The sequence below is a fragment of the Nicotiana tabacum genome, chromosome 1 (assembly GCF_000715075.1).
Source record: "Nicotiana tabacum cultivar K326 chromosome 1, ASM71507v2, whole genome shotgun sequence".
Taxonomy (NCBI): Eukaryota; Viridiplantae; Streptophyta; class Magnoliopsida; order Solanales; family Solanaceae; genus Nicotiana; species Nicotiana tabacum.
The window spans coordinates 104,430,157-104,449,489 of record NC_134080.1 but is presented as its reverse complement, the minus strand read 5'-3'; the positions used below and the strand labels follow the sequence as shown (position 1 = coordinate 104,449,489).

The following is a 19,333-nucleotide window of genomic DNA, read 5'->3' as shown; positions in this document are numbered from 1 at the left end:
ATACTTAATAAACAGACTCCCCTCTTCAGTTCTGAACAACAAATGCCCATTTGAGATTCTTTATAAAAGGAAACCTGTATATTCCCATTTGAGGAGCTTTGGGTGCCTATGCTATCCTACCATTCTTAAACCTCACAAGGACAAATTTGAACCAAGAGCTAGCCCACACATATTTGTAGGATACCCCTTTGGATCAAAAGGCTACAAGGTACTTTATTTGTCTAGTAAGATGATACACATTTCTAGGGATGTACAGTTTCTTGAACACATTTTTCCATTTGCCATTTCTCCTACTCACTCTACTTTTCCTTCTATCTTAAAAATAGTAACTTCTAGTCCAAGTTGTGCTCCAAATCAGGTCCATTTTGTGGAATATTATGATCAAACTGATGCCTTGAATAAGTGTCAGGCGCAGGGTAGAAACCACCTTCACCATTCTGTCACTGGTTCACCTACATCTGCTGATGCTAGTACAGATTCCTCTCCACAAGACTTATTCACTGTGCACACACATGAGCCACAAACAACAACCAATCTGGACACTGCCACCAATGTTATGCCTAATTCCCCTACTAATTCTCCTATCATATTGCCTGAACCTAGGAAATCCTCAAGGGTACATAATCCACCTTCTTACTTAAATGACTATGTTTGCTCCCTTCCAATACTGAAAAACCAACCACAACATGAACACACACATACACTCAACTCTCTTCTTTCTAAAACTCAACAGATTTCTCTTCACATATTATGCCACAATAGTCAGCAAGTCACGATGCACATTTCTCACGAGAGTGAACCATGTTCATATGAGGAGGCAACCATGAACCCTGCTTGGCAAGCAACTATGACACAAAAATTTGAGGCCTTATATGCTAATAACACTTGGGATCTAGTGGTTTTGCCTACAGGTAAGAAGACCATAGGGTGCAAATGGGTGTACAAGGTCAAGCACAAGGCAGATGGGAGCATAGAAAGATTCAAAGCAAGACTTGTAGTCAAAGGTTATATACAACAAGCAGGGATAGATTATACAGAGACCTTCTCCCCCGTTGTCAAAATGACAACTGTCAGAACATTGATAAGTGTAGATGTGAAGAAAGGCTGGGATCTTTTCCAATTAGATGTTAACAATGCCTTTCTGCATGGAGATTTGCATGAAGAAGTGTATATGGATGTGCCACAAGGTTTACAAATTGACACACCAGGCATTGTGTGCAAATTGAAAAAGTCCTTATATGGACTAAAACAGGCAAGCAGACAATGGTATGACAAACTTACAGAATCTCTTTGTTCAAGAGGTTTTGTACATTCAGTAAGTGACTACTCCCTTTTCTACAAGAAGAATGCTAATTCCAGCATATTTGTGGCTGTATATGTGGATGATTTGATTCTCACAGGGACAGACTTAAGTGAGATCACAACATTGAAGAATTTCCTACATGATAAATTCAGAATCAAGGATTTGGGCAAATTGCACTATTTCTTGGGTCTAGAGATATTCTATAGGACTGATGGAGTGCTCATTTCCCAGAGAAAGTTTGCCACAGATTTATTGAAGGAGTATGACTGCCTGGATTATACTACAGTGACTTCTCCACTTGACTGTACTGTCAAACTAAAGGCAACTGAAGGACCACTATTGGCACCCCCATTCTATAGGAAGCTTGTGGGAAAGCTAAATTTTCTCATAAATACAAGGTTGGATATCACCTATAGTGTGCAACACCTGAGTCAATTCATGCAATCTCCAAGACAACCACATCCTGCATTGCACGTGCTTAGATATCTAAAGGCTGATCCCACACTGGGCATTTTCTTGTCCAACAGCCCTGACTATACCTTGAGAGCATATTGTGATTTAGATTGGGCCGCCTGCCCTGATTCAAGAAGATCAGTGAGTGGGTATGTAGTCCTGTGTTGGAGAAAGTGCAATCAGTTGGAAATCAAAGAAGCAAGACACATTCTCCTTGTCGTCTGCAGAAGCTGAATACAGATCCATTCGCAAAGTAGTTGGTGAGCTGATATGGTTAAGGAGACTGCTGGAGGAATTGATTGATACATGTCAAGAACCTATCCATGTTTTCTGTGACAGCCAAGTTGCTGTACATATGGCAAGAAATCCCGTGTTTTATGAGCGTACAAAGCACATAAATGTTGATTGTCATTTCGTAAAGGATAAACTACAAGATGGACTAATCACTCTGCATCATATTTCAACAAATGATCAACTAGCTGATATTCTAACCAAAGCTTTGACTGGCATCAAACATACGAGCATCCTTGGCAAGTTGGCAGTGAATTCTTCCCCACCAACTTGAGGGGGGGGGGGGGTGTTGAGTTTGATTGAATATATTTATATACTTGTACTTGTTAGTTAGTTAGTTAGTATTAGAGGTGATCTGTTAGCTTAATAAGTCGTTTAGCAGTGTCATTAGTCAGTTAGTTTTGTATAGGTTAGTCCCTACTATCTGACAGCTGTCAATGTGTATATATATTGTATCCAATACAATCAATAGAAATTACTTTGCATTTCTCAATTCTTCTCCTTCGATCTAGAATGTTCTCAGTTCCAGCTTGGAGCTTAATCTCCAATGGAGTTCGAACCCTGTAGTTTCAGTTCTTCACAATAGCGTAGAAGAATTGTACGTAATATTTGAAAAACTAAAAATAAAAGAGAATTAGAAAAGTTACATTAACTTGTAATTATATATATCATTATTTCTCACCTCCCCCTTAAGAATTGGAGAGTATGATTACATTTAATTTCATGTTGATCAAGTAATTACTGGCCAAACAGATATTCCAATTTATATAATTACACACAATTATATGCAAATCAGATTTCAAGATGGCTTTCCAAAAGGCTCTTAAAGTAACATATGGAAAACTCTAACGTTCCAATTGTGAGAATAATTTCAGGAAAATTGACATCTTACTGTATAAGTTCTTTTAATTTAATTTTTGTTCTTAATGATATTATTTTATAGGACGATGAAACATATCGATGACCAAATAATCATAAAAGTACTTATATTGTTATATATATATATATATATATATATATATATATATAACAATAAAACTAAAGTTGTTCTTTAAATTCTTAATTATTTTTTTAGTAAAATGTGTCACATAAATTAGAAACATAGAAGATTGTGAAGTTTGAGAATGAATTTTTTTTAGTAAGATGTTTTTTCAAAAGTAGGCTTTACGTGGCCTGAATTTTAAGTAGGAAGGGCCTTAGGAAAAATAGAGAAGGAATAGTAACTTAAACAAGACACAAACAGCGCATTGAGCATGAACGAAACCAGAAGCCTACTGAGCCAGCAAACAACTTAAAAGGGGCCTCTTTTTGGTATTTTCTTGAGTTGCCCAGAATCCAAATAAGAAAACTACTCCCACACACAATTCCAATTCCAATCCCAATATTATTAAAAATGGAACAGTTTTCTTGAACCCCACAAAGATACAAATCATAGGGGAAAAAATAAATTACTACTACTATAGTTGAAAACTGAAAAAACTTAGTAGGCCATCCGCCATTGCCACTAGATAAAACTCAAAAGTCCTATATCCAGAAAAAAAGGAAAAAAATTATTCTTTTCTTTTCGTTTATTTACTTGCTGTTTATATACCAATCTTCCTTTTAAACCCAACTTTTATTCTGCATTTTGAGTCCTGTTATTTCTTGCGTTCTGTTTGGAGTAATGGCAACTCTTAGTGATATTGGGGTGTCAGCATTTATAAACATACTTGGTGCTTTTGCATTCTTATTGGCTTTTGCTCTGCTTAGAATTCAGCCTATCAATGACAGGGTTTACTTTCCCAAGTGGTACATTACTGGGAAGAGAAGTGCTCCTAGGCATGCTGGTAATTTTGTGGGGAAGTTTGTTAATCTCAATTTCAAGACTTATCTTACCTTTCTCAACTGGATGCCTCCAGCTATGAAGATGAGTGAATCTAAAATTATTGAACATGCTGGCCTTGATTCTGCTGTTTTCTTGAGGATTTACACTCTTGGGTATGGCCGATTTTATTTGTTTTTGGCTGTTGAAAGTTGTCAACTTTATGGTCTTGCTTTATGTCTATCTGGGGTGGTGTAAAATCCAAGCTTTAGGCTTAAACCTTTTCAATTTATCTATTGCAATGTCTTTCTGCTTAAAAATTTCAGAATTTGGAATTTTGAACTTAATCTGGATATGGTGCTTACTCCTTTTCTTCTCTGTCCCCTTTCTTTAGAGAGAGGGAGAGAGGAGAGGGAAGGGGAGGGTGCTATTGATGGTGAAATTAACTTGGGATTCTTCCTTTGCTTAAGAATTACATATCTGAAGATAGACTTTAAAATCCTCTATTAGAATTTTTCAGAAGAAAGGTTTGGCCATGAAAACTTTAATTTTCCCCAATTCAATTCTGGCCTACCAATGCAAAAGTCCCTTTCAGTTGTTAAATGCTTTTTTTTAATTATTATAAATTTCTATAAGTTAAACTCTACCTTGTGCCTCAAGAATTTTTTGGCAATTAATTTGTTTGCTTGCTTTGCAATTTTTCCCCTTATCTGGACTCTAGTTTCAAGTGGTATATGATTTAACTCGCTTTTTTTCTTTCCTGTTGCAACTGATCCATTTTTGTTTGTAATTTAGCAGAACAACTTATCATATTTGACCACATATGATACAGTAGTCTTAGAGTGACCCGAAAAACAGAGTGAAAGACATCTACCAGTACCCACAATTTCATGTAAATTGATTAGCTCTTTGGGTTCAATGGAAACTGCTTCTTTAATTTATCTGATATACCTGCATTCTTTTCCTTGACAGCTTAAAAATATTTGGGCCAACTGCACTTGTGGCACTTTTGGTTCTTATTCCAGTTAATGTATCAGATGGGACATTGTTCTTCCTCGGAAAAGATTTGGTCGTCAGTGATATCGATAAGCTCTCTATATCCAATATTAAACCCAAATCCTGGAAGTAAGTCTTCTGTTGTATCATTACCTCTCATTTGATCTACAATAAGCACATACATGTATATATGTTTTTGAGGAATTATGACTGCTAAATTTGTGCTTACCATTGCTTATTCTGATTTATGATTCATCTTCTTATTCTGTTGTCTAAAAGCTTAGTATTAATACACGGGAAGATTTTCTTATCAGGATAAATTATTGAGGAGTACCAGAAGTATGTTAAAATACAATGGCATAATTAAGTTCCTGAAAAAAGGGAATGGTGTTCACAAAGTTCGTCCTTTAGGAGCCAAATCTAAATTATGTGCGTGTTGCTCGTTCATAGATTTGAATAGTGATACTTTAATTTGTCTTTTAGAAATGTTGTGTTCCCTAATTTGCCCTTTATCTTAGTCCTGTTAATAAAGTAACACCCGTAGGCGCTTGTTTGCCCGTAGAAGCACCTTGAACTACTGTTGATCCAAGCTAGTGATTTGGGTACGATTCGTATTTCCTTTACATCTATGGCAGTGCTTTCTAGTATGAGCTTTTTTGTCTTAACATCTGATTCTGAGTCCATCTGTAATTCAACGATTTCACTTCATCCAGCTGTCAAGTTGATGATGTCTTGAATGTTATATGTTGACAGATTTGACTTAATATAATAACATACTTATTCGGTTGAGTTAACTACTGACTGCCATTAGTTAGTTAGTTCTTGGTTTATAAGGTCATGAAAACAAACCTACTATTTTGATATTGTGGTCCAGTATGACTTATGGGTTAAACTGCTTTCTTGTGAATTCATACACAAGCTTATAGTCTTTGGGACATCTTTTTGCTGGAATTATGTATTTAACTGGCCATAGCAAAGAAACCTAGATTGACAACGACTGCAGTTGGGTGTCTCGAGCATGGTTGGAAGTTTTCAACTGCCTTAATTTCTTTTCTAGTGTTGGAGATTGGGTGATAGAAGCGTCCTATGATGTTGATGTTTTGGTAATGGAAGAACTTTTTTCTGCTAGAAACTGTCTGCAGACAGGAGAAAATTTTAGTAGAGACTTTTCCGTAAGGGGATTGGCTAGGTGAAAAGTTACGCTCAGACACGGAGAAACAATGATACAATGTGGATTGAACTTGTTCTCTTAACAACATGCTTTCTTTTAGGAAAATGCATGTTCATGCTAAAAGGTTAAAAATGAACGAAAATATTAACTGAGCTACTAGTTGATAATTGTCAAGAGGAACGAACGACAATTTCAATATAGAAATGTTACTTGTATCATCCTTTATTCGTCTGAATTTCCTTTTTCTGTGTGTGTTCCTGTTGGATCTCTTGCTAATAAGGAGCTTCAATTGGGTGTTCACATGAGTCAGGTTCTTTGTCCACATAGCAATGGAATATTTATTCACGTTTTGGACCTGTTTTATGCTGTACAAGGAATATGATAGAGTAGCTGCAATGAGATTAAAATTTTTGGCTTCACAAGACAAGCGTGCCGAACAGTTCACGGTGGGTAAACAAGGATCAGTTTCCTTTAAATTCTCAATCCATGAGCTGAAAAGCTTATCAAACATGGATAGAAAATTTGTGCCTACAGATTCTATTTTTGTTGAATTTGAGATAAATTTAGTCCATTCTACAATAAACCTTTGCATATCTTGTCTTTCAGGTTCTGGTTAGGAATGTTCCTCATGAATCTAAGCGCTCAATAACAGATAGTGTTGAAAATTTCTTTAAGAAGAACCATCCTGACCACTATCTTTGTCACCAGGTAACATGGCACCTAACAGCAGGTCTTTTTCTAGTGAGAAGGTGTTTACCTAGATAGCTAGCTTTTCTTGAGCTGGAATTTCTTACTTCATGTGGTTTTGTTGGTCTTATCTCTATTAGGCTGTCTATAATGCCAACAAGTTTGCCAAACTTGTCAGAAAAAGGGCTAGACTTCAAAATTGGCTGGACTACAACCAGCTTAAGTTTGAAAGAAATCCAGAAAAGAGGCCAACTAAAAAGGTACTCTTTTAGCTGATAAAACTCAGGAAACGCGACATTTTCTCTTGAACTTTCTCATGGTACTGCTACTGATTTAAAAAGGAGAAAATTCTCTTGCCATGGTTTTCACCTTTTTTTAATTAATGTTTTAACTTTTAACACCATGTCACATGTCCTCTTTCCGCAGAAAGGCTTCCTCGGACTTTGGGGTGAGAAAGTTGATTCTATCGACTACTACAAACAGCAGCTTAAGGAGCTTGATAGAAGAGTGAGTGTAATTGCTAGTTTGATTAGCTTATTTGCTGTCCATAACCAAATGAAAATTCTGGTCGACGTCTTTATTATATTTGTTGCATAAAGTTATCCTTTTTCTCCCTCCCTCCTATATGTTTTTTGATCCAGCTTGTTCTCTCTCTCTCTCACCCCCCCCCCCCCTCTTTCTCTGAGAAGGGTTGAGGGGCTATGAGAAAGGAGCCCCGTGCATCCAGTGTTGTTAAAGCTTGCTTAAGCCCTGAAGATTGTGCACTTCACGTCACTTAATTGGCACTTTAGTGTAGCCGTCAAGGTGCTAAGGCATGTGCATCTTCACCAATGGATCTATCTTTAGGGTACAATATCGTATATCAAGCTTAGTTATAGTTTTTCCATTCATTTGTCTAAATAGTTATTGTTTGTGTTGTAGTTATATTTTCTTGCATTGCATTTCTATTTTTTATTTTTTCTTCATGAACGCTCTTCTTTGCTAAAGCCCACACATCAATTGCGCTTTGCGCTTAAAGCTCCAACAAACTTGAGCTCATTTTTGCGCTTTTCACTTTTGACTACCTGCGCGCATCTTAAGTCAAGCTTTAATACCGGCTACTTTTCACCAATTTACTTATCCTTTGTATTTATGTTGCCTTTTCTAGTTGACAATGGAACGTGAAGGGATTCTCAAGAACTCGAAATCTATCATGCCTGCTGCCTTTGTATCGTTTAATTCAAGATGCGGGGCAGCTGTTTGTGCACAAACACAGCAAAGCAAGAACCCCACATTGTGGCTGACTAATTGGGCCCCTGAACCACGAGATGTATATTGGAACAATCTGTCTATATCTTTTTTTTCTCTCAGCCTCCGCAAGCTTTTGATTTCTGTGGCAGTGTTTGCTCTGGTATTCTTTTACATGATACCTATTACCTTTGTGCAATCGTTGGCTAATCTGGAAGGTTTAGAAAAGGTTGCACCTTTTTTGAGACCACTAATTGAATGGTAAGAACTTTTTCTCTGCTTTCAAAGAAGAATGCATATATTGTCTTTCCTTTGGAATGCAGTAGTATTGCAGTAATTTGTTTCATTCTTGCCTTATGCAAAAAGTTGATTTAATGAGGAAATATCAGTGTGCAGTGTCACATCCTGGATTGGCTGGTGATTAAGTTCGCAACCATACTTGTCACGAACACATTACTTACTTTGCACTGATATCACTTTTCAAAATATTTAGCATTTCGCTGGACCTTTTCCAAAATGGATTATCTTCCTTTTTCAGGTTCTTATCGTGCATATCTTTCTCTTTAGTTCATCTGCAGGCGCTAAGCAACAGTAAAACCGTAGTGTGCTTTACACATTATAGTTTTTCGCTAGTGCTTATAGTCAATCAGCTGGTTTGATCTCCCTAAGAAATTGCATCTAAGATGATCTTGGTGTCTGACTGCTGCTTCTTTTGATCTTAGCAGATAGATTTCAGATTTCGAAGACACAGTAGGCTTGATGAATATATAAGCAACTTTTTTGAGACTAAATTGCAATTTAATAGATTATATTTGTTGTGTATGAATGCCTACTAGTTTATTTAGTATGTCAGAGAAAAGAAAAAGGACTGAGTTATTATATAGAGGTTCTCCTTCAAAAGCTTCTTTTTTTATCCAAATGTGCTTGTTATATATTTCACCGACTCCTGACTAAGTTCGTTTCTTCTGTTTTTATTTACTAGAAGTATTTTAATTCTTCATATCTGCATTTATTGTATTTTTTCAAAGAGTTACTTGTGAAGCAAAATTTCTGGAAATGGTTGCAGGAAGATTATCAAGTCATTTCTACAGGGTTTTCTTCCTGGTTTAGCTCTTAAAGTCTTCTTGCTTGTTCTTCCTGCCATTCTGATGTTTATGTCAAAGATTGAGGGACATGTGGCGTTATCAGTGCTCGAGAGGAGAACAGCAGCAAAATACTATTATTTTATGCTAGTCAATGTATTCCTGGGGAGCATAGTAGCAGGGACAGCTTTCCAGCAACTTCATGCTTTCCTTCACCAATCAGCTACTCAGTACACACACACTCTCTCTATCTCTCTCTCTCTCTCTCTCTCTGCTCATTCTCATAGTTCACAAAATCATGATGACTGCACTATGGTCATTAGCTTTTGACACATGATAGATTAGATTGGTCTCTCAATGAAAGATGTATACCAGTGTGTGGGACATATTAATGCTAACCTCATTCTTTGATGATGTGGAATTATCTATGTAAAGTTCTCACAATGGCTAAGACTGTGAGACATAAAACTAGAACTTTTTTTTGAATGTTAACCAACACATGGTCCAAGTCGAAGCAGCGACACTAGATTAGATCAAGTATTGAAGAGAAGAAATCAAGTATTGTGTGATCTTTGAAGTTTTCAAATTAAGCTTATTGCTGGAGAGAAGATTTTTTCTGTCATATGCCTTAGCTCTGTTGACACATCCAAGTATTATAATACAGTATGCAGTATGCCAAGTGCGTGAAGCTTACTGATGCTTATTTACAGCGCGCTTTTGAACCTCTTGGAGTTCATCTCTAGAAGTTTTTCAGTTTTATGCTTCTTACACTTCCTTATACAAAAAAAAAACACAAAGAGGCTTATTAAACGTACCTAGTTGACCTTGTGTTGTGTAGTTGAACGTAAAATCTGGTGAACTTGTGTTATGTTTCACTGCATTTTTGGAATGTTTTAAAATTCTTGATTTGCTGTCATTTACTTATTTTTTTACCTCCAATAACCTTGATGATATTCTTGCGTCAGAATGGAATGTTGAGTTTATAATAGAACTTGGGTTGTCTTATAGCCAACATCGTCATAGCATAATCAAATTCCATATGGGCCTTCTGGACCCTCATGATGCTTTCCCCTTCAAAAAAGATAATATGCGCAACTGAGGAATCAACTGTATTGTTTTTTCATTTTTTTTTCTTGATAAGGTAAAGGTTTCATTAATAAGGTACCAAGATGGTACAAAAAGTTACTACTGTATTGTTTTTCTCATTTGCTTTCTGCCCCTTGGTGTAATTTATGGATTGTTATTTTTTCAAAATTTATATTAGATGGAGTACCATTTAAAATACTGATATTAATTAGTAAGACATTAAATTGAAGGGTGCAAAGTTGGAGAAAAGAAAAAAAGATTCTGTAAGATTTTTGTATATAGTTGCTGTTAGCTCGAGAAAAGAAGTGTTTCTTTACTAGTGATAAATATGTAAATACACTTTCTGATACAGAAGTTCCTTTCTGTTCTACAAAGCTGTTTCCTTGAGTTTTATAATCTTTCATGCAGGATACCGAGAAATATAGGGGTTTCAATACCAATGAAAGCAACTTTCTTTATCACATACATAATGGTTGATGGTTGGGCTGGTATTGCTGGTGAAATTCTCAGATTGAAACCTCTGGTTATTTTTCATCTTAAGAACATGTTCCTTGTGAAAACTGAAAGGGATATGGAGAAGGCAATGGACCCTGGTAGCGTAGATTTTCCCGAGACGCTTCCAAGTCTTCAACTGTACTTTCTTCTGGGTATAGTCTATGCTGTGGTTACTCCAATTCTTCTTCCTTTCATACTGGTTTTCTTTGCCTTTGCGCATCTTGTTTACCGTCATCAGGTTCGTCCTTGCCCTTTAATTCCTTTTCTTTTTAACTTGTTGATTTGCTTATTAGCGTTTTTAGAGTCCATAGCCGGGAGGACGTCGTTTGTACTGAACAAAAGAGCAATCCATTGTGTTGGTAATAACTTTGACTAACCGAAGGATTCTTGTGGCAAATTATCGGAAAGGTAGTTTGAGTGTCATAATGATAGTTCTACTGAGTGTTGGAACTGATATATACCAGTAACAATTTATAAAAGTTTTCAGTAAATAGTATGATGAACTTTATCATACTCAAGAAGATAGCTTTATATGAAAAACTTTATCTTCAATGGTTTTCTGATTATTAGTTTGTGTTTCATACAGGTAATCAATGTGTATAACCAACGATATGAAAGTGCAGCTGCTTTTTGGCCCCATGTTCATGCACGCATTATTGCAAGCTTAGTGATATCTCAACTGCTTCTGATGGGTCTATTGAGCACAAAAAAAGCTGCAAAGTCCACTCCATTTCTTGTGGTGTTACCTCTTTTAACCTTAGCATTCCATAAGTACTGTAAGAGTCGGTTTGAACCTGCATTCAGAAAGTATCCGGTTGAGGTAAGCTTCAATTGCTAGTTGTATATAAGTCTTTGGGAACATTTCTTGTAGAGCATGGAGGCAATTTTTCATGATCGCATAACTAGATGAAAAGAAAAGCGAGATGCCCTACCTTCTTTTTCCTATGCTAGATGCCCTACCTCAGCTTTGTTGTTCTTTACCTGATCCCTGCTTAAATATGGTTTTATCTTAAACAATCAATGATTTGAGTAGTGATAAATTGTGTGACCACCTTATCCAAAAGGTTAAGTTGCCTGAGGGAACACACTTTTATTTATTTAATTATATATTTAGTGTGCCTGCTAGTGCGCAGGGCTGTTTCCTTTTCTTAATTGGCCAAGTATGTGAACAATTCTTTTTGATAGTAGTGGCGGTGAGACATGAACTAGGACCTTTGTCTGTTTTGATACCATATTGATTTGTGTGGACACCTTATATAAAAGCTTAAGCTATTAGAGAAACACACAATTATTTATTTAATTATATCGCCAACAATAGTAATGGAAATATATGCCTCTATGTTCTCATGCTTTTCAGGAAGCGATGGAAAAGGACTTGCAAAACCGATCTTCTGAATCTGATGCCAACTTGAAAGCATACTTGGCTGATGCATATCTGCATCCTATTTTCCGCTCATTTGAAGAGGTTGAATTGGATGAAGTTAAAGTCGACAAAAAGCCACCTCCCAACAGCTCAAGCCCCCCGCTGAGCGAACTTAGTTCTCCATCTCCAACTCATCACGCGAAACATCATGAAGAAGATGAGCCATCTCAGGTGTCTCAAACATCTCATAATGTCCAGCATTATGAAGTTGGACAACCTGGGGACTTGTTTCACTATGAATATGAACAATCCAATCACATATATCACTATGATGTCGAGTCACACCATCAACATGAGTCACAATATCACCATAACGGATATCATTATTGAAGGTTTTATCCTTTAGTTTGACTGATGTTTAGCGACTCAATTGCCCTAACCGCCATACTTAGCCCAGCTTAACATTTGCTAACCAGGTCATGCCCCTTTAGTTGCAGTTTTTGTCCATCAATGTAAATGCATTTGGGCTACTTTCATTTTCTTTTCGAATTTCGTAGAGAAGTTAATACATGTGTTACATGTCTTATATTCCTCTTTGTTGAGAAGAAATCATTAACAGCAATCAGACATGAATACAAAAGGTGGATTCAGGATTTTAACATGTTAAAATTCTTAACGTTGAATTCATTGTACTTTTTAAATTATGGATTCAAATCTAATATTTGTTGACATTTTTGTGAATTCACATAAAAGATGTGATACTGATTAATAGATGTGATAGAGATTCAAGTTAAAGCGCTGATCTCGATCATTACAAATAGTATTTGCCCCTGATTGATAGATGTAATTGAGATTCAAGTTAAAACGCTGATCTTGATCACTACAAATAGTATTTGCCGCTGATTAATAGATGTGATACTGATTAATAGATGTAATTGAGATTCAAGTTAAAGCGATGGTATCAATCACTGCAAATAGGTACTTTTCCAGAGAGTCCGGAACCAAAATATGGTTCTTTTGGACTCAAAGAACCAAAATGTGTGGGGGAAAAAACTGGTAACCAAAATATTATAACGCCCTAGCTAAAGGCGCTTTACCTTAACGACCGTTTGCCCAGTTAAGTATAACGCCCTTATATAAGGCGCTATATTTGAACCTGAAATGAGCGGAAAGGCATATCTCCTTATAATAAGACGCTATAGTATAACGTCTTAATAAGGTGCTATACCTACATAAAAACGCGTCCAGTTTCCTTCCCCAAACCAGAAAAGTCCCCACCCCCATTAAAAAACTCAAAATAGCGGTCCCCCCATTGTTAAGGAAAAAAAGCTCGAGTGGAGTCCACCGGTACCACAAAAAGTATAAATTCTCGGTCCCACATCCTAGTTAAGGCGTTATCTCACAGTGGGTTGCTCGTTTCGGCTCCAAATTTTCAAGTTTCCAAAAAATTAAAATTGAGGTATTCCGATTTAGTTTTTGTTAAAACTCATGTATAAAAAATGCCTATTAGTTAATTTTTTACTGTGCTCTATGTTATTTCGTGATTGTTTTGCGATTTAATTAATTTGTTATTTTTTATCCGGACTATATTATTAGTGCGCTAAAAAAATTAGTAAAATAGAGAAGTTGTTATTAGTTGTTAAAAAAATGTTAATTAGTTACTTATAACATTTTATATGTTTTTTCATGATTTGTTTGTGATTAAATTAATTTATTATTTTTATCCAGTTTAGATTATGTATTTGCTAAAAGACTAGTAAAATAGATAAATTGTTACTTTAGTTCCCTGTAGTGGTATCTTGTGCCCTAATATAGTGCTTGTATTTGTAATGTAGTGCCCTTTTAGCATAGTAAAATATAGTGCTTTTTAGCGTAGTATCTTTGTAGTTATTGAAATTAATCATTAAGTATCTGTTAAACCCAAAATATCTCAAAAAAGCTGATAGTTCAAAATACAAACTCTCTCCAATTCTAGTCAACAAACGTAAGAAAATAATATGAGAAAACAACAATATTGTCAAACTAAGTATTGTCATATGAATATTTAATAATTAAATCAATAACTAACAAATTTATTTTATTATAGTAAAAAATAGGTGAGTAACAAACAAACATATAAAATAATAAACTATAAAATAATAAACTAACACATAAAATAATAGACCCGTTGAGTAATAAATTGGTGAAATTTTCTCATCATGAACACAAGAACATTGGATTTCTTGGTGCTACTGGGCCTCAAATATCGAGTCCGAAATCAAAATGTGGTTTATTTGGACCCAAACTAAGTATTGTTATATGAATATTTAGTAATTAAATCAATAACTAACAATTTAGTTTTATTATAGTCAAAAATAGGTGAGTAACAAACAAACATATGAAATAATAAACTAACATCTAAAATAACATACCTGTTGAGTGATAAATTGGTGAAATTTTCCTTGGTGCTACTGGGCCTCAAATATCGAGTCCGGAATCAAAATATGGTTTATTTGGACTCAATATAGTAAAAATAAATCGAATAAATTTTAATATTAAAGATATTATAATATATTTAAAGATGTTAAGCAATGAAAAAGAAAAATACTTTAATTAATATTGTTCAATTTACAGTAGTCATCATGGGTGTTCCGCCTGTGCATCTGGGACCTGCCTCGCTAGAGCTACTATTGCTACAAGTCGAGCATAGGTCTTCGTACATATGGGAGGGGCAGTTATTGGCCCAGACGTTCCGTGCTAGACTAGTAGACGATATGTGAGACTTTCTTAGGGCCCACCATCTCCATCCCCGCATAGTCAGATGCCTTCAGGATACAGGTTTTTATAGGATTATTGAATCAACCGGTTGCAGCTGGATTGGTTGTTGATCACGTCTTTGATAGAGCGGTGGCGACCGGAAACGCACACATTCCATTTACCCATTGGCGAGGCTACTAGCACGCTTTAGGACGTGGAGGTTCTGTATGGGCTGCCGGTTGATGGTCATCCTGTAGATTTACCGCATGCTATCAAAGATTATACGAGAGTGGAGTACCTGGAGATGTTGCAGCGGCTCACCGGTTTCCAGCCAGCGAATGATGCTGCATTGAGTGGGGCTAGTCGTCTGTAGTTGATGGCCAGACGGCTAGATCCGGAGGCGATGCATGCGGACATTACAGATGATACATCGGATCTTCATATTAACGGGTACACGGGATTGTTGATACTGCTTATGTTTGGAGGGGTATTGTTCCTGAACACTTCGGGAAACTTAGTCAGCTTGAGATTTCTTCATCATCTTGAGCGGTTAGATGATTTACCTAGTTACAACTGGGGTGCAGCTGTTCTTGGTTACTTATACATGCAGATGTGTCGGGCTAGCATGGGCACCCAGTGCGACGTTGCCGGATTTTTGCCGCTGCTGCAGGTGAAAACATAGTCAATTATTTTCATGATTATTGTATAGTAAAAATATGCCTTAAATTTTACATCCAAATTGTATATTAGGTTTGGGATTGGGAGCGGTTCCCGTAGTTCCAGCCACCTCTACCACCCATCGCTCCGGGTGCAACCTCCACTGTTTCTCCCTTTAGCTAGGAGGTGGGTTGATAGGCGAGGATACAGATGCGAGTACGAGGCTCGATATAATCTCCCCTATTGTAGGGATTTGTTGGATTTACTGGAGGCCGCGCAGGTAAATGTATACTTAAGTTTACTTGGCCTGGCTTTATATGTGTTGTGTATACTCACGGTTCCTGTTTTTATGTAATAGTTCATTTGGAGGCCATACAACGACGAGCTAATAAATGGTTTGCCCGATTATTACTCGACTGACTGACTTATGTGGAGCTCTTCTGTCCCGTTGATGTGCCTCGATATTGTCGAGCATCATACCCCGAGCAAGTCCTTCACCAGTTTGGTCGACCGCAACTTGTACCTCCACCGCTCGCTTGGATTAGGACAAATTACCAGCGGGATGATCGTTCTAGGGTTGACTAGACATATGTGGCATGGCTAGAGGCGCAGATCGAGATTTGGGACCAACGGCTTGACCTCATTCCGCCACCCCTTCACCTGAGCGTATGGATGGTGAGAATGAGTATATGGGCTGGTACCGCAGCATTACCCGACTTTTCGTCGGGAATCCCTTTCATCGCGCTGGCGGTCGGTTCGTTCCATACGCCGGGAGGCATGAGGCGCTGGTATGTTATTTGGTATACTTAGTTATAACGTTATAACTTAGCGTTCCATAATTAATATTTTACATGTTGTGCAAGCTATTGGCCTACATCTGTTTTACCAATTGGGACTGTAGATGCAACAACATACCGGTGAGGGAGCGGCCGCTTTGCTCGAGTATGGCCGCCAAGGTTACAGATTTGGCTTCTCGAACATTGAGGCGAGCTTGAGATGATGAGAGTTTAGGATACGAGGTTGATTATATGGTGCCAGAGCAGTATTATCGTGGGTCAGCAGTGGAGCCTGAACATGGTCGATGTAGCAGGCGTGCCTAAAGAGGTAGGGGTGTTCCACGAGGTTGTGGGGGTCGGCGAGGAGGTGGTCCCCATCAAGGGGGCGTTGAGGCACCTATTGAGGATGCTGGAGTTGATCAGCTAGATGACCGCCCTGAGCCAGACCATGCTCCTAGTGATATGCCGTCATTCAACCTGCAGCTTACTCCAAGGACTTCGAAGGTGACCCCGTCAACTGCATTGTTGATCGCGGGCACTTCCATTACGCGACAGGAGTGGGATCAGTATTTTCCTACCCCTCCAGAACCATCGATGGTTGCTGATGATTGTCCAACATGATATGTAGATAGTAGGTGCCGACTGAGTTATGGCTCATCATCGGGGGATGCTGAGTATCTTTCACATGATTTGGTTCGTTAGTATTACTATTATTTATAGTTGTATTTATCTCATTTATTAGTTATAAATATCTAAAGCCTTTTTTTAAGGCATCATCCTCGCCCGTCACGGAGGTCACTTTGTGCGATACTGACATGCCTGAGATGGATGATTATATTCGGATCCCGCCGAGACCATGGTAAGACAATTTAAATTTTTTGACTTAACACGTACATTACTAATATATATTTCATATACTAAAATATCTTATTATTTTGTAGGTTACCGTTGGACCGACGACCCCTTCTATCGAGCCTGCCAGCCTTACTGACTAATATGCTGCAGCGCATCCTCCGATAAAGAGGCGACGTGATAAGGATGATCCTGATAGTGTAGCCGGGTGAGATGGGATGTGCCTCAGGCCAGCGGTTGCTTTAAAGCAACAGGCTGCGGGACACATTGACTTTTTATTGGTTTTATGTGCATATGACATTTAGTAAATAATAGCAACATTATTTATGGTTTACATTATATGCGCATTATAGTTTTATTTCTCGGGTTCTTTGTTATTTTAATACTACAACACAGAAACAAACATAGCAACTTAACATAATTTAAATTCGGTACAACTAATGAAAATACATGACACGGAAAATATAAAGATAAAATACTACACTCAACACATACATGTATTTGTTTAGTCTCTATCGCCCATTATTCTCTGCTTCAACCACTTTAATTTCTCTTCCAACCTATTTTTTTCTTCTTCCGCCTCTTTTAGCTTCTCCTTTACTGTCGCAAGTTTTCGTTGTATTTAAAGATCCGGAGTACGTATTCACCGTTCATATTCCAAACATAGTGCAAACAATGTTTGTAGTATTCCTGGTTAATGGGTTTATCGTACTATTCTTCAAATCTACATTGATTTCTGTCCTACAAATGGGGATTATAACACAACACTATTAATTAACATATTATATAAAGAATACTAACAAATATTTTTTGCAAAACAATAACTTACAAGTTGTTGACATATCCAGCGTATGCGCCCCACATTACTGTTTGACCAACATGGCTTCAAAATCGAACGTTTGCCACAAAAACACTTTGGTACGTCATTGCGTCCAGACATTTCGTAATGCAAGAAAAATAAAAAATTTATGGAAAATTTTTCTATTTGGTTTGGTTAAGCGCAAATAATAACTAAAATGCGACAGGCTTTTATAGGAAAGAAAAACACATAACGTGGTATTTCACCATGCTATGTTTCGCGTGATAATGATTCTTTAGGGATACATGTCGCGACCCAAATTCTCCCTTCGTGAATTGTCGTGACGGCACCTAGTCTTTACGACTAGGTAAGCCTAACACTTTGCGGAAATGAAAGGGAAACATGAAAATTAACAATTTAACAAGGAAATTTAAATAAGCAATTAAGATGCCGCTCGACATATACATTAGTCACTCTCAAAATGTACACAACTATCCCAATACCCGGAGCATCGTGAATCACAAACTACAGAATGAAATCAGTATCTCTATCCTCCAGAGTCTAACAAAAGAAAATACAGGAAGTGTTTGACATGGGAAAGAGTAGAAGGGAACTCCGAGGTCTGCGGACGCGGCGGATATACCTTGAAGTCCCAAGCTGTCTCGACTCACTGATAATGCGACTGATAAGCGGTACCTGAATTTGCACATGAAAAACATGTGCAGGGAAGGGCATGAGTACACCATATAGTAAGTGCCAAGCCTAACCTCGATCGAGTAGTGATGAGGTCAAGTCAGGCCCTACTGGTATATAAATATAATAAAGCAAGGCAGAATGAAATATTGCAGTAAAATAAAGACTGAAATTTAACAAGAATGAAATCACAGAAGGTATCAGCTCAGTACATAAAGATAACAACGGGGGATCTCCCGAGATACCGTCTCATAGTCCCAAGCTTAAATGTGTAGGGGATCTTCCGAAATACTGTTCCGTAGTCCCAAAGTAAATATGCAGCCCAAATAATAGAAATACAACTACAACACGGAATCATATAATTTAGACTAAGTACAAGTCAAGGAAGAAGCAGGAAACTCACTAAGCATGTTGCACAGATAAGCAATTAAGACACATAGACATGCTGTTCTAAACTAAACAAGATAATTATATATGCTAGTGTAGCTCAGTTAAAGGGAAACAAGTATTTTACTTAATGAAAACGGAGTTTTGCAATAAATAGCCCGTGTACGCACTCATCACCTCACGTACACGACGCTCATATATCAAAAATAGTACCAAATCCTAAGGGGAGTTCCCCCACACAAGGTTAAACAAGCCACTTACTTCGAACCAAGCTCAATCAATCAGTCACAATGCCTTTCCCACGAATATCCGACTCTGACTGGCCCAAATCTAGTCAAAATCAATTACATAACATAAATATAACTACAAGGAACTAATCTAGCTAATGAAATCAAAATTAAAGTAAGAAATTCGAAAATCGCCCTGAAAAGCCCCCCAGGCCCACGTGTCGGAAACGGGTAAATTCACCAAATATGAA

At 37.3% G+C, this 19,333-nt stretch overlaps 1 protein-coding gene across 1 annotated transcript; it reads left to right on the top strand.

Moving 5' to 3' along the window:
• The first annotated feature begins 3,302 nt into the window (after positions 1-3,302).
• On the top strand, positions 3,303-12,659 carry LOC107810099 (hyperosmolality-gated Ca2+ permeable channel 1.8-like). Its single transcript, XM_075252624.1, has 11 exons — positions 3,303-4,024; positions 4,821-4,973; positions 6,326-6,461; positions 6,622-6,723; positions 6,843-6,962; positions 7,129-7,209; positions 7,850-8,190; positions 8,996-9,241; positions 10,506-10,830; positions 11,179-11,412; positions 11,950-12,659. Exons 1-11 carry the CDS (start codon positions 3,711-3,713, stop codon positions 12,343-12,345), a joined length of 2,448 nt encoding a protein of 815 aa, XP_075108725.1. The 5' UTR covers positions 3,303-3,710; the 3' UTR covers positions 12,346-12,659.
• Positions 12,660-19,333: the final 6,674 nt, after the last annotated feature.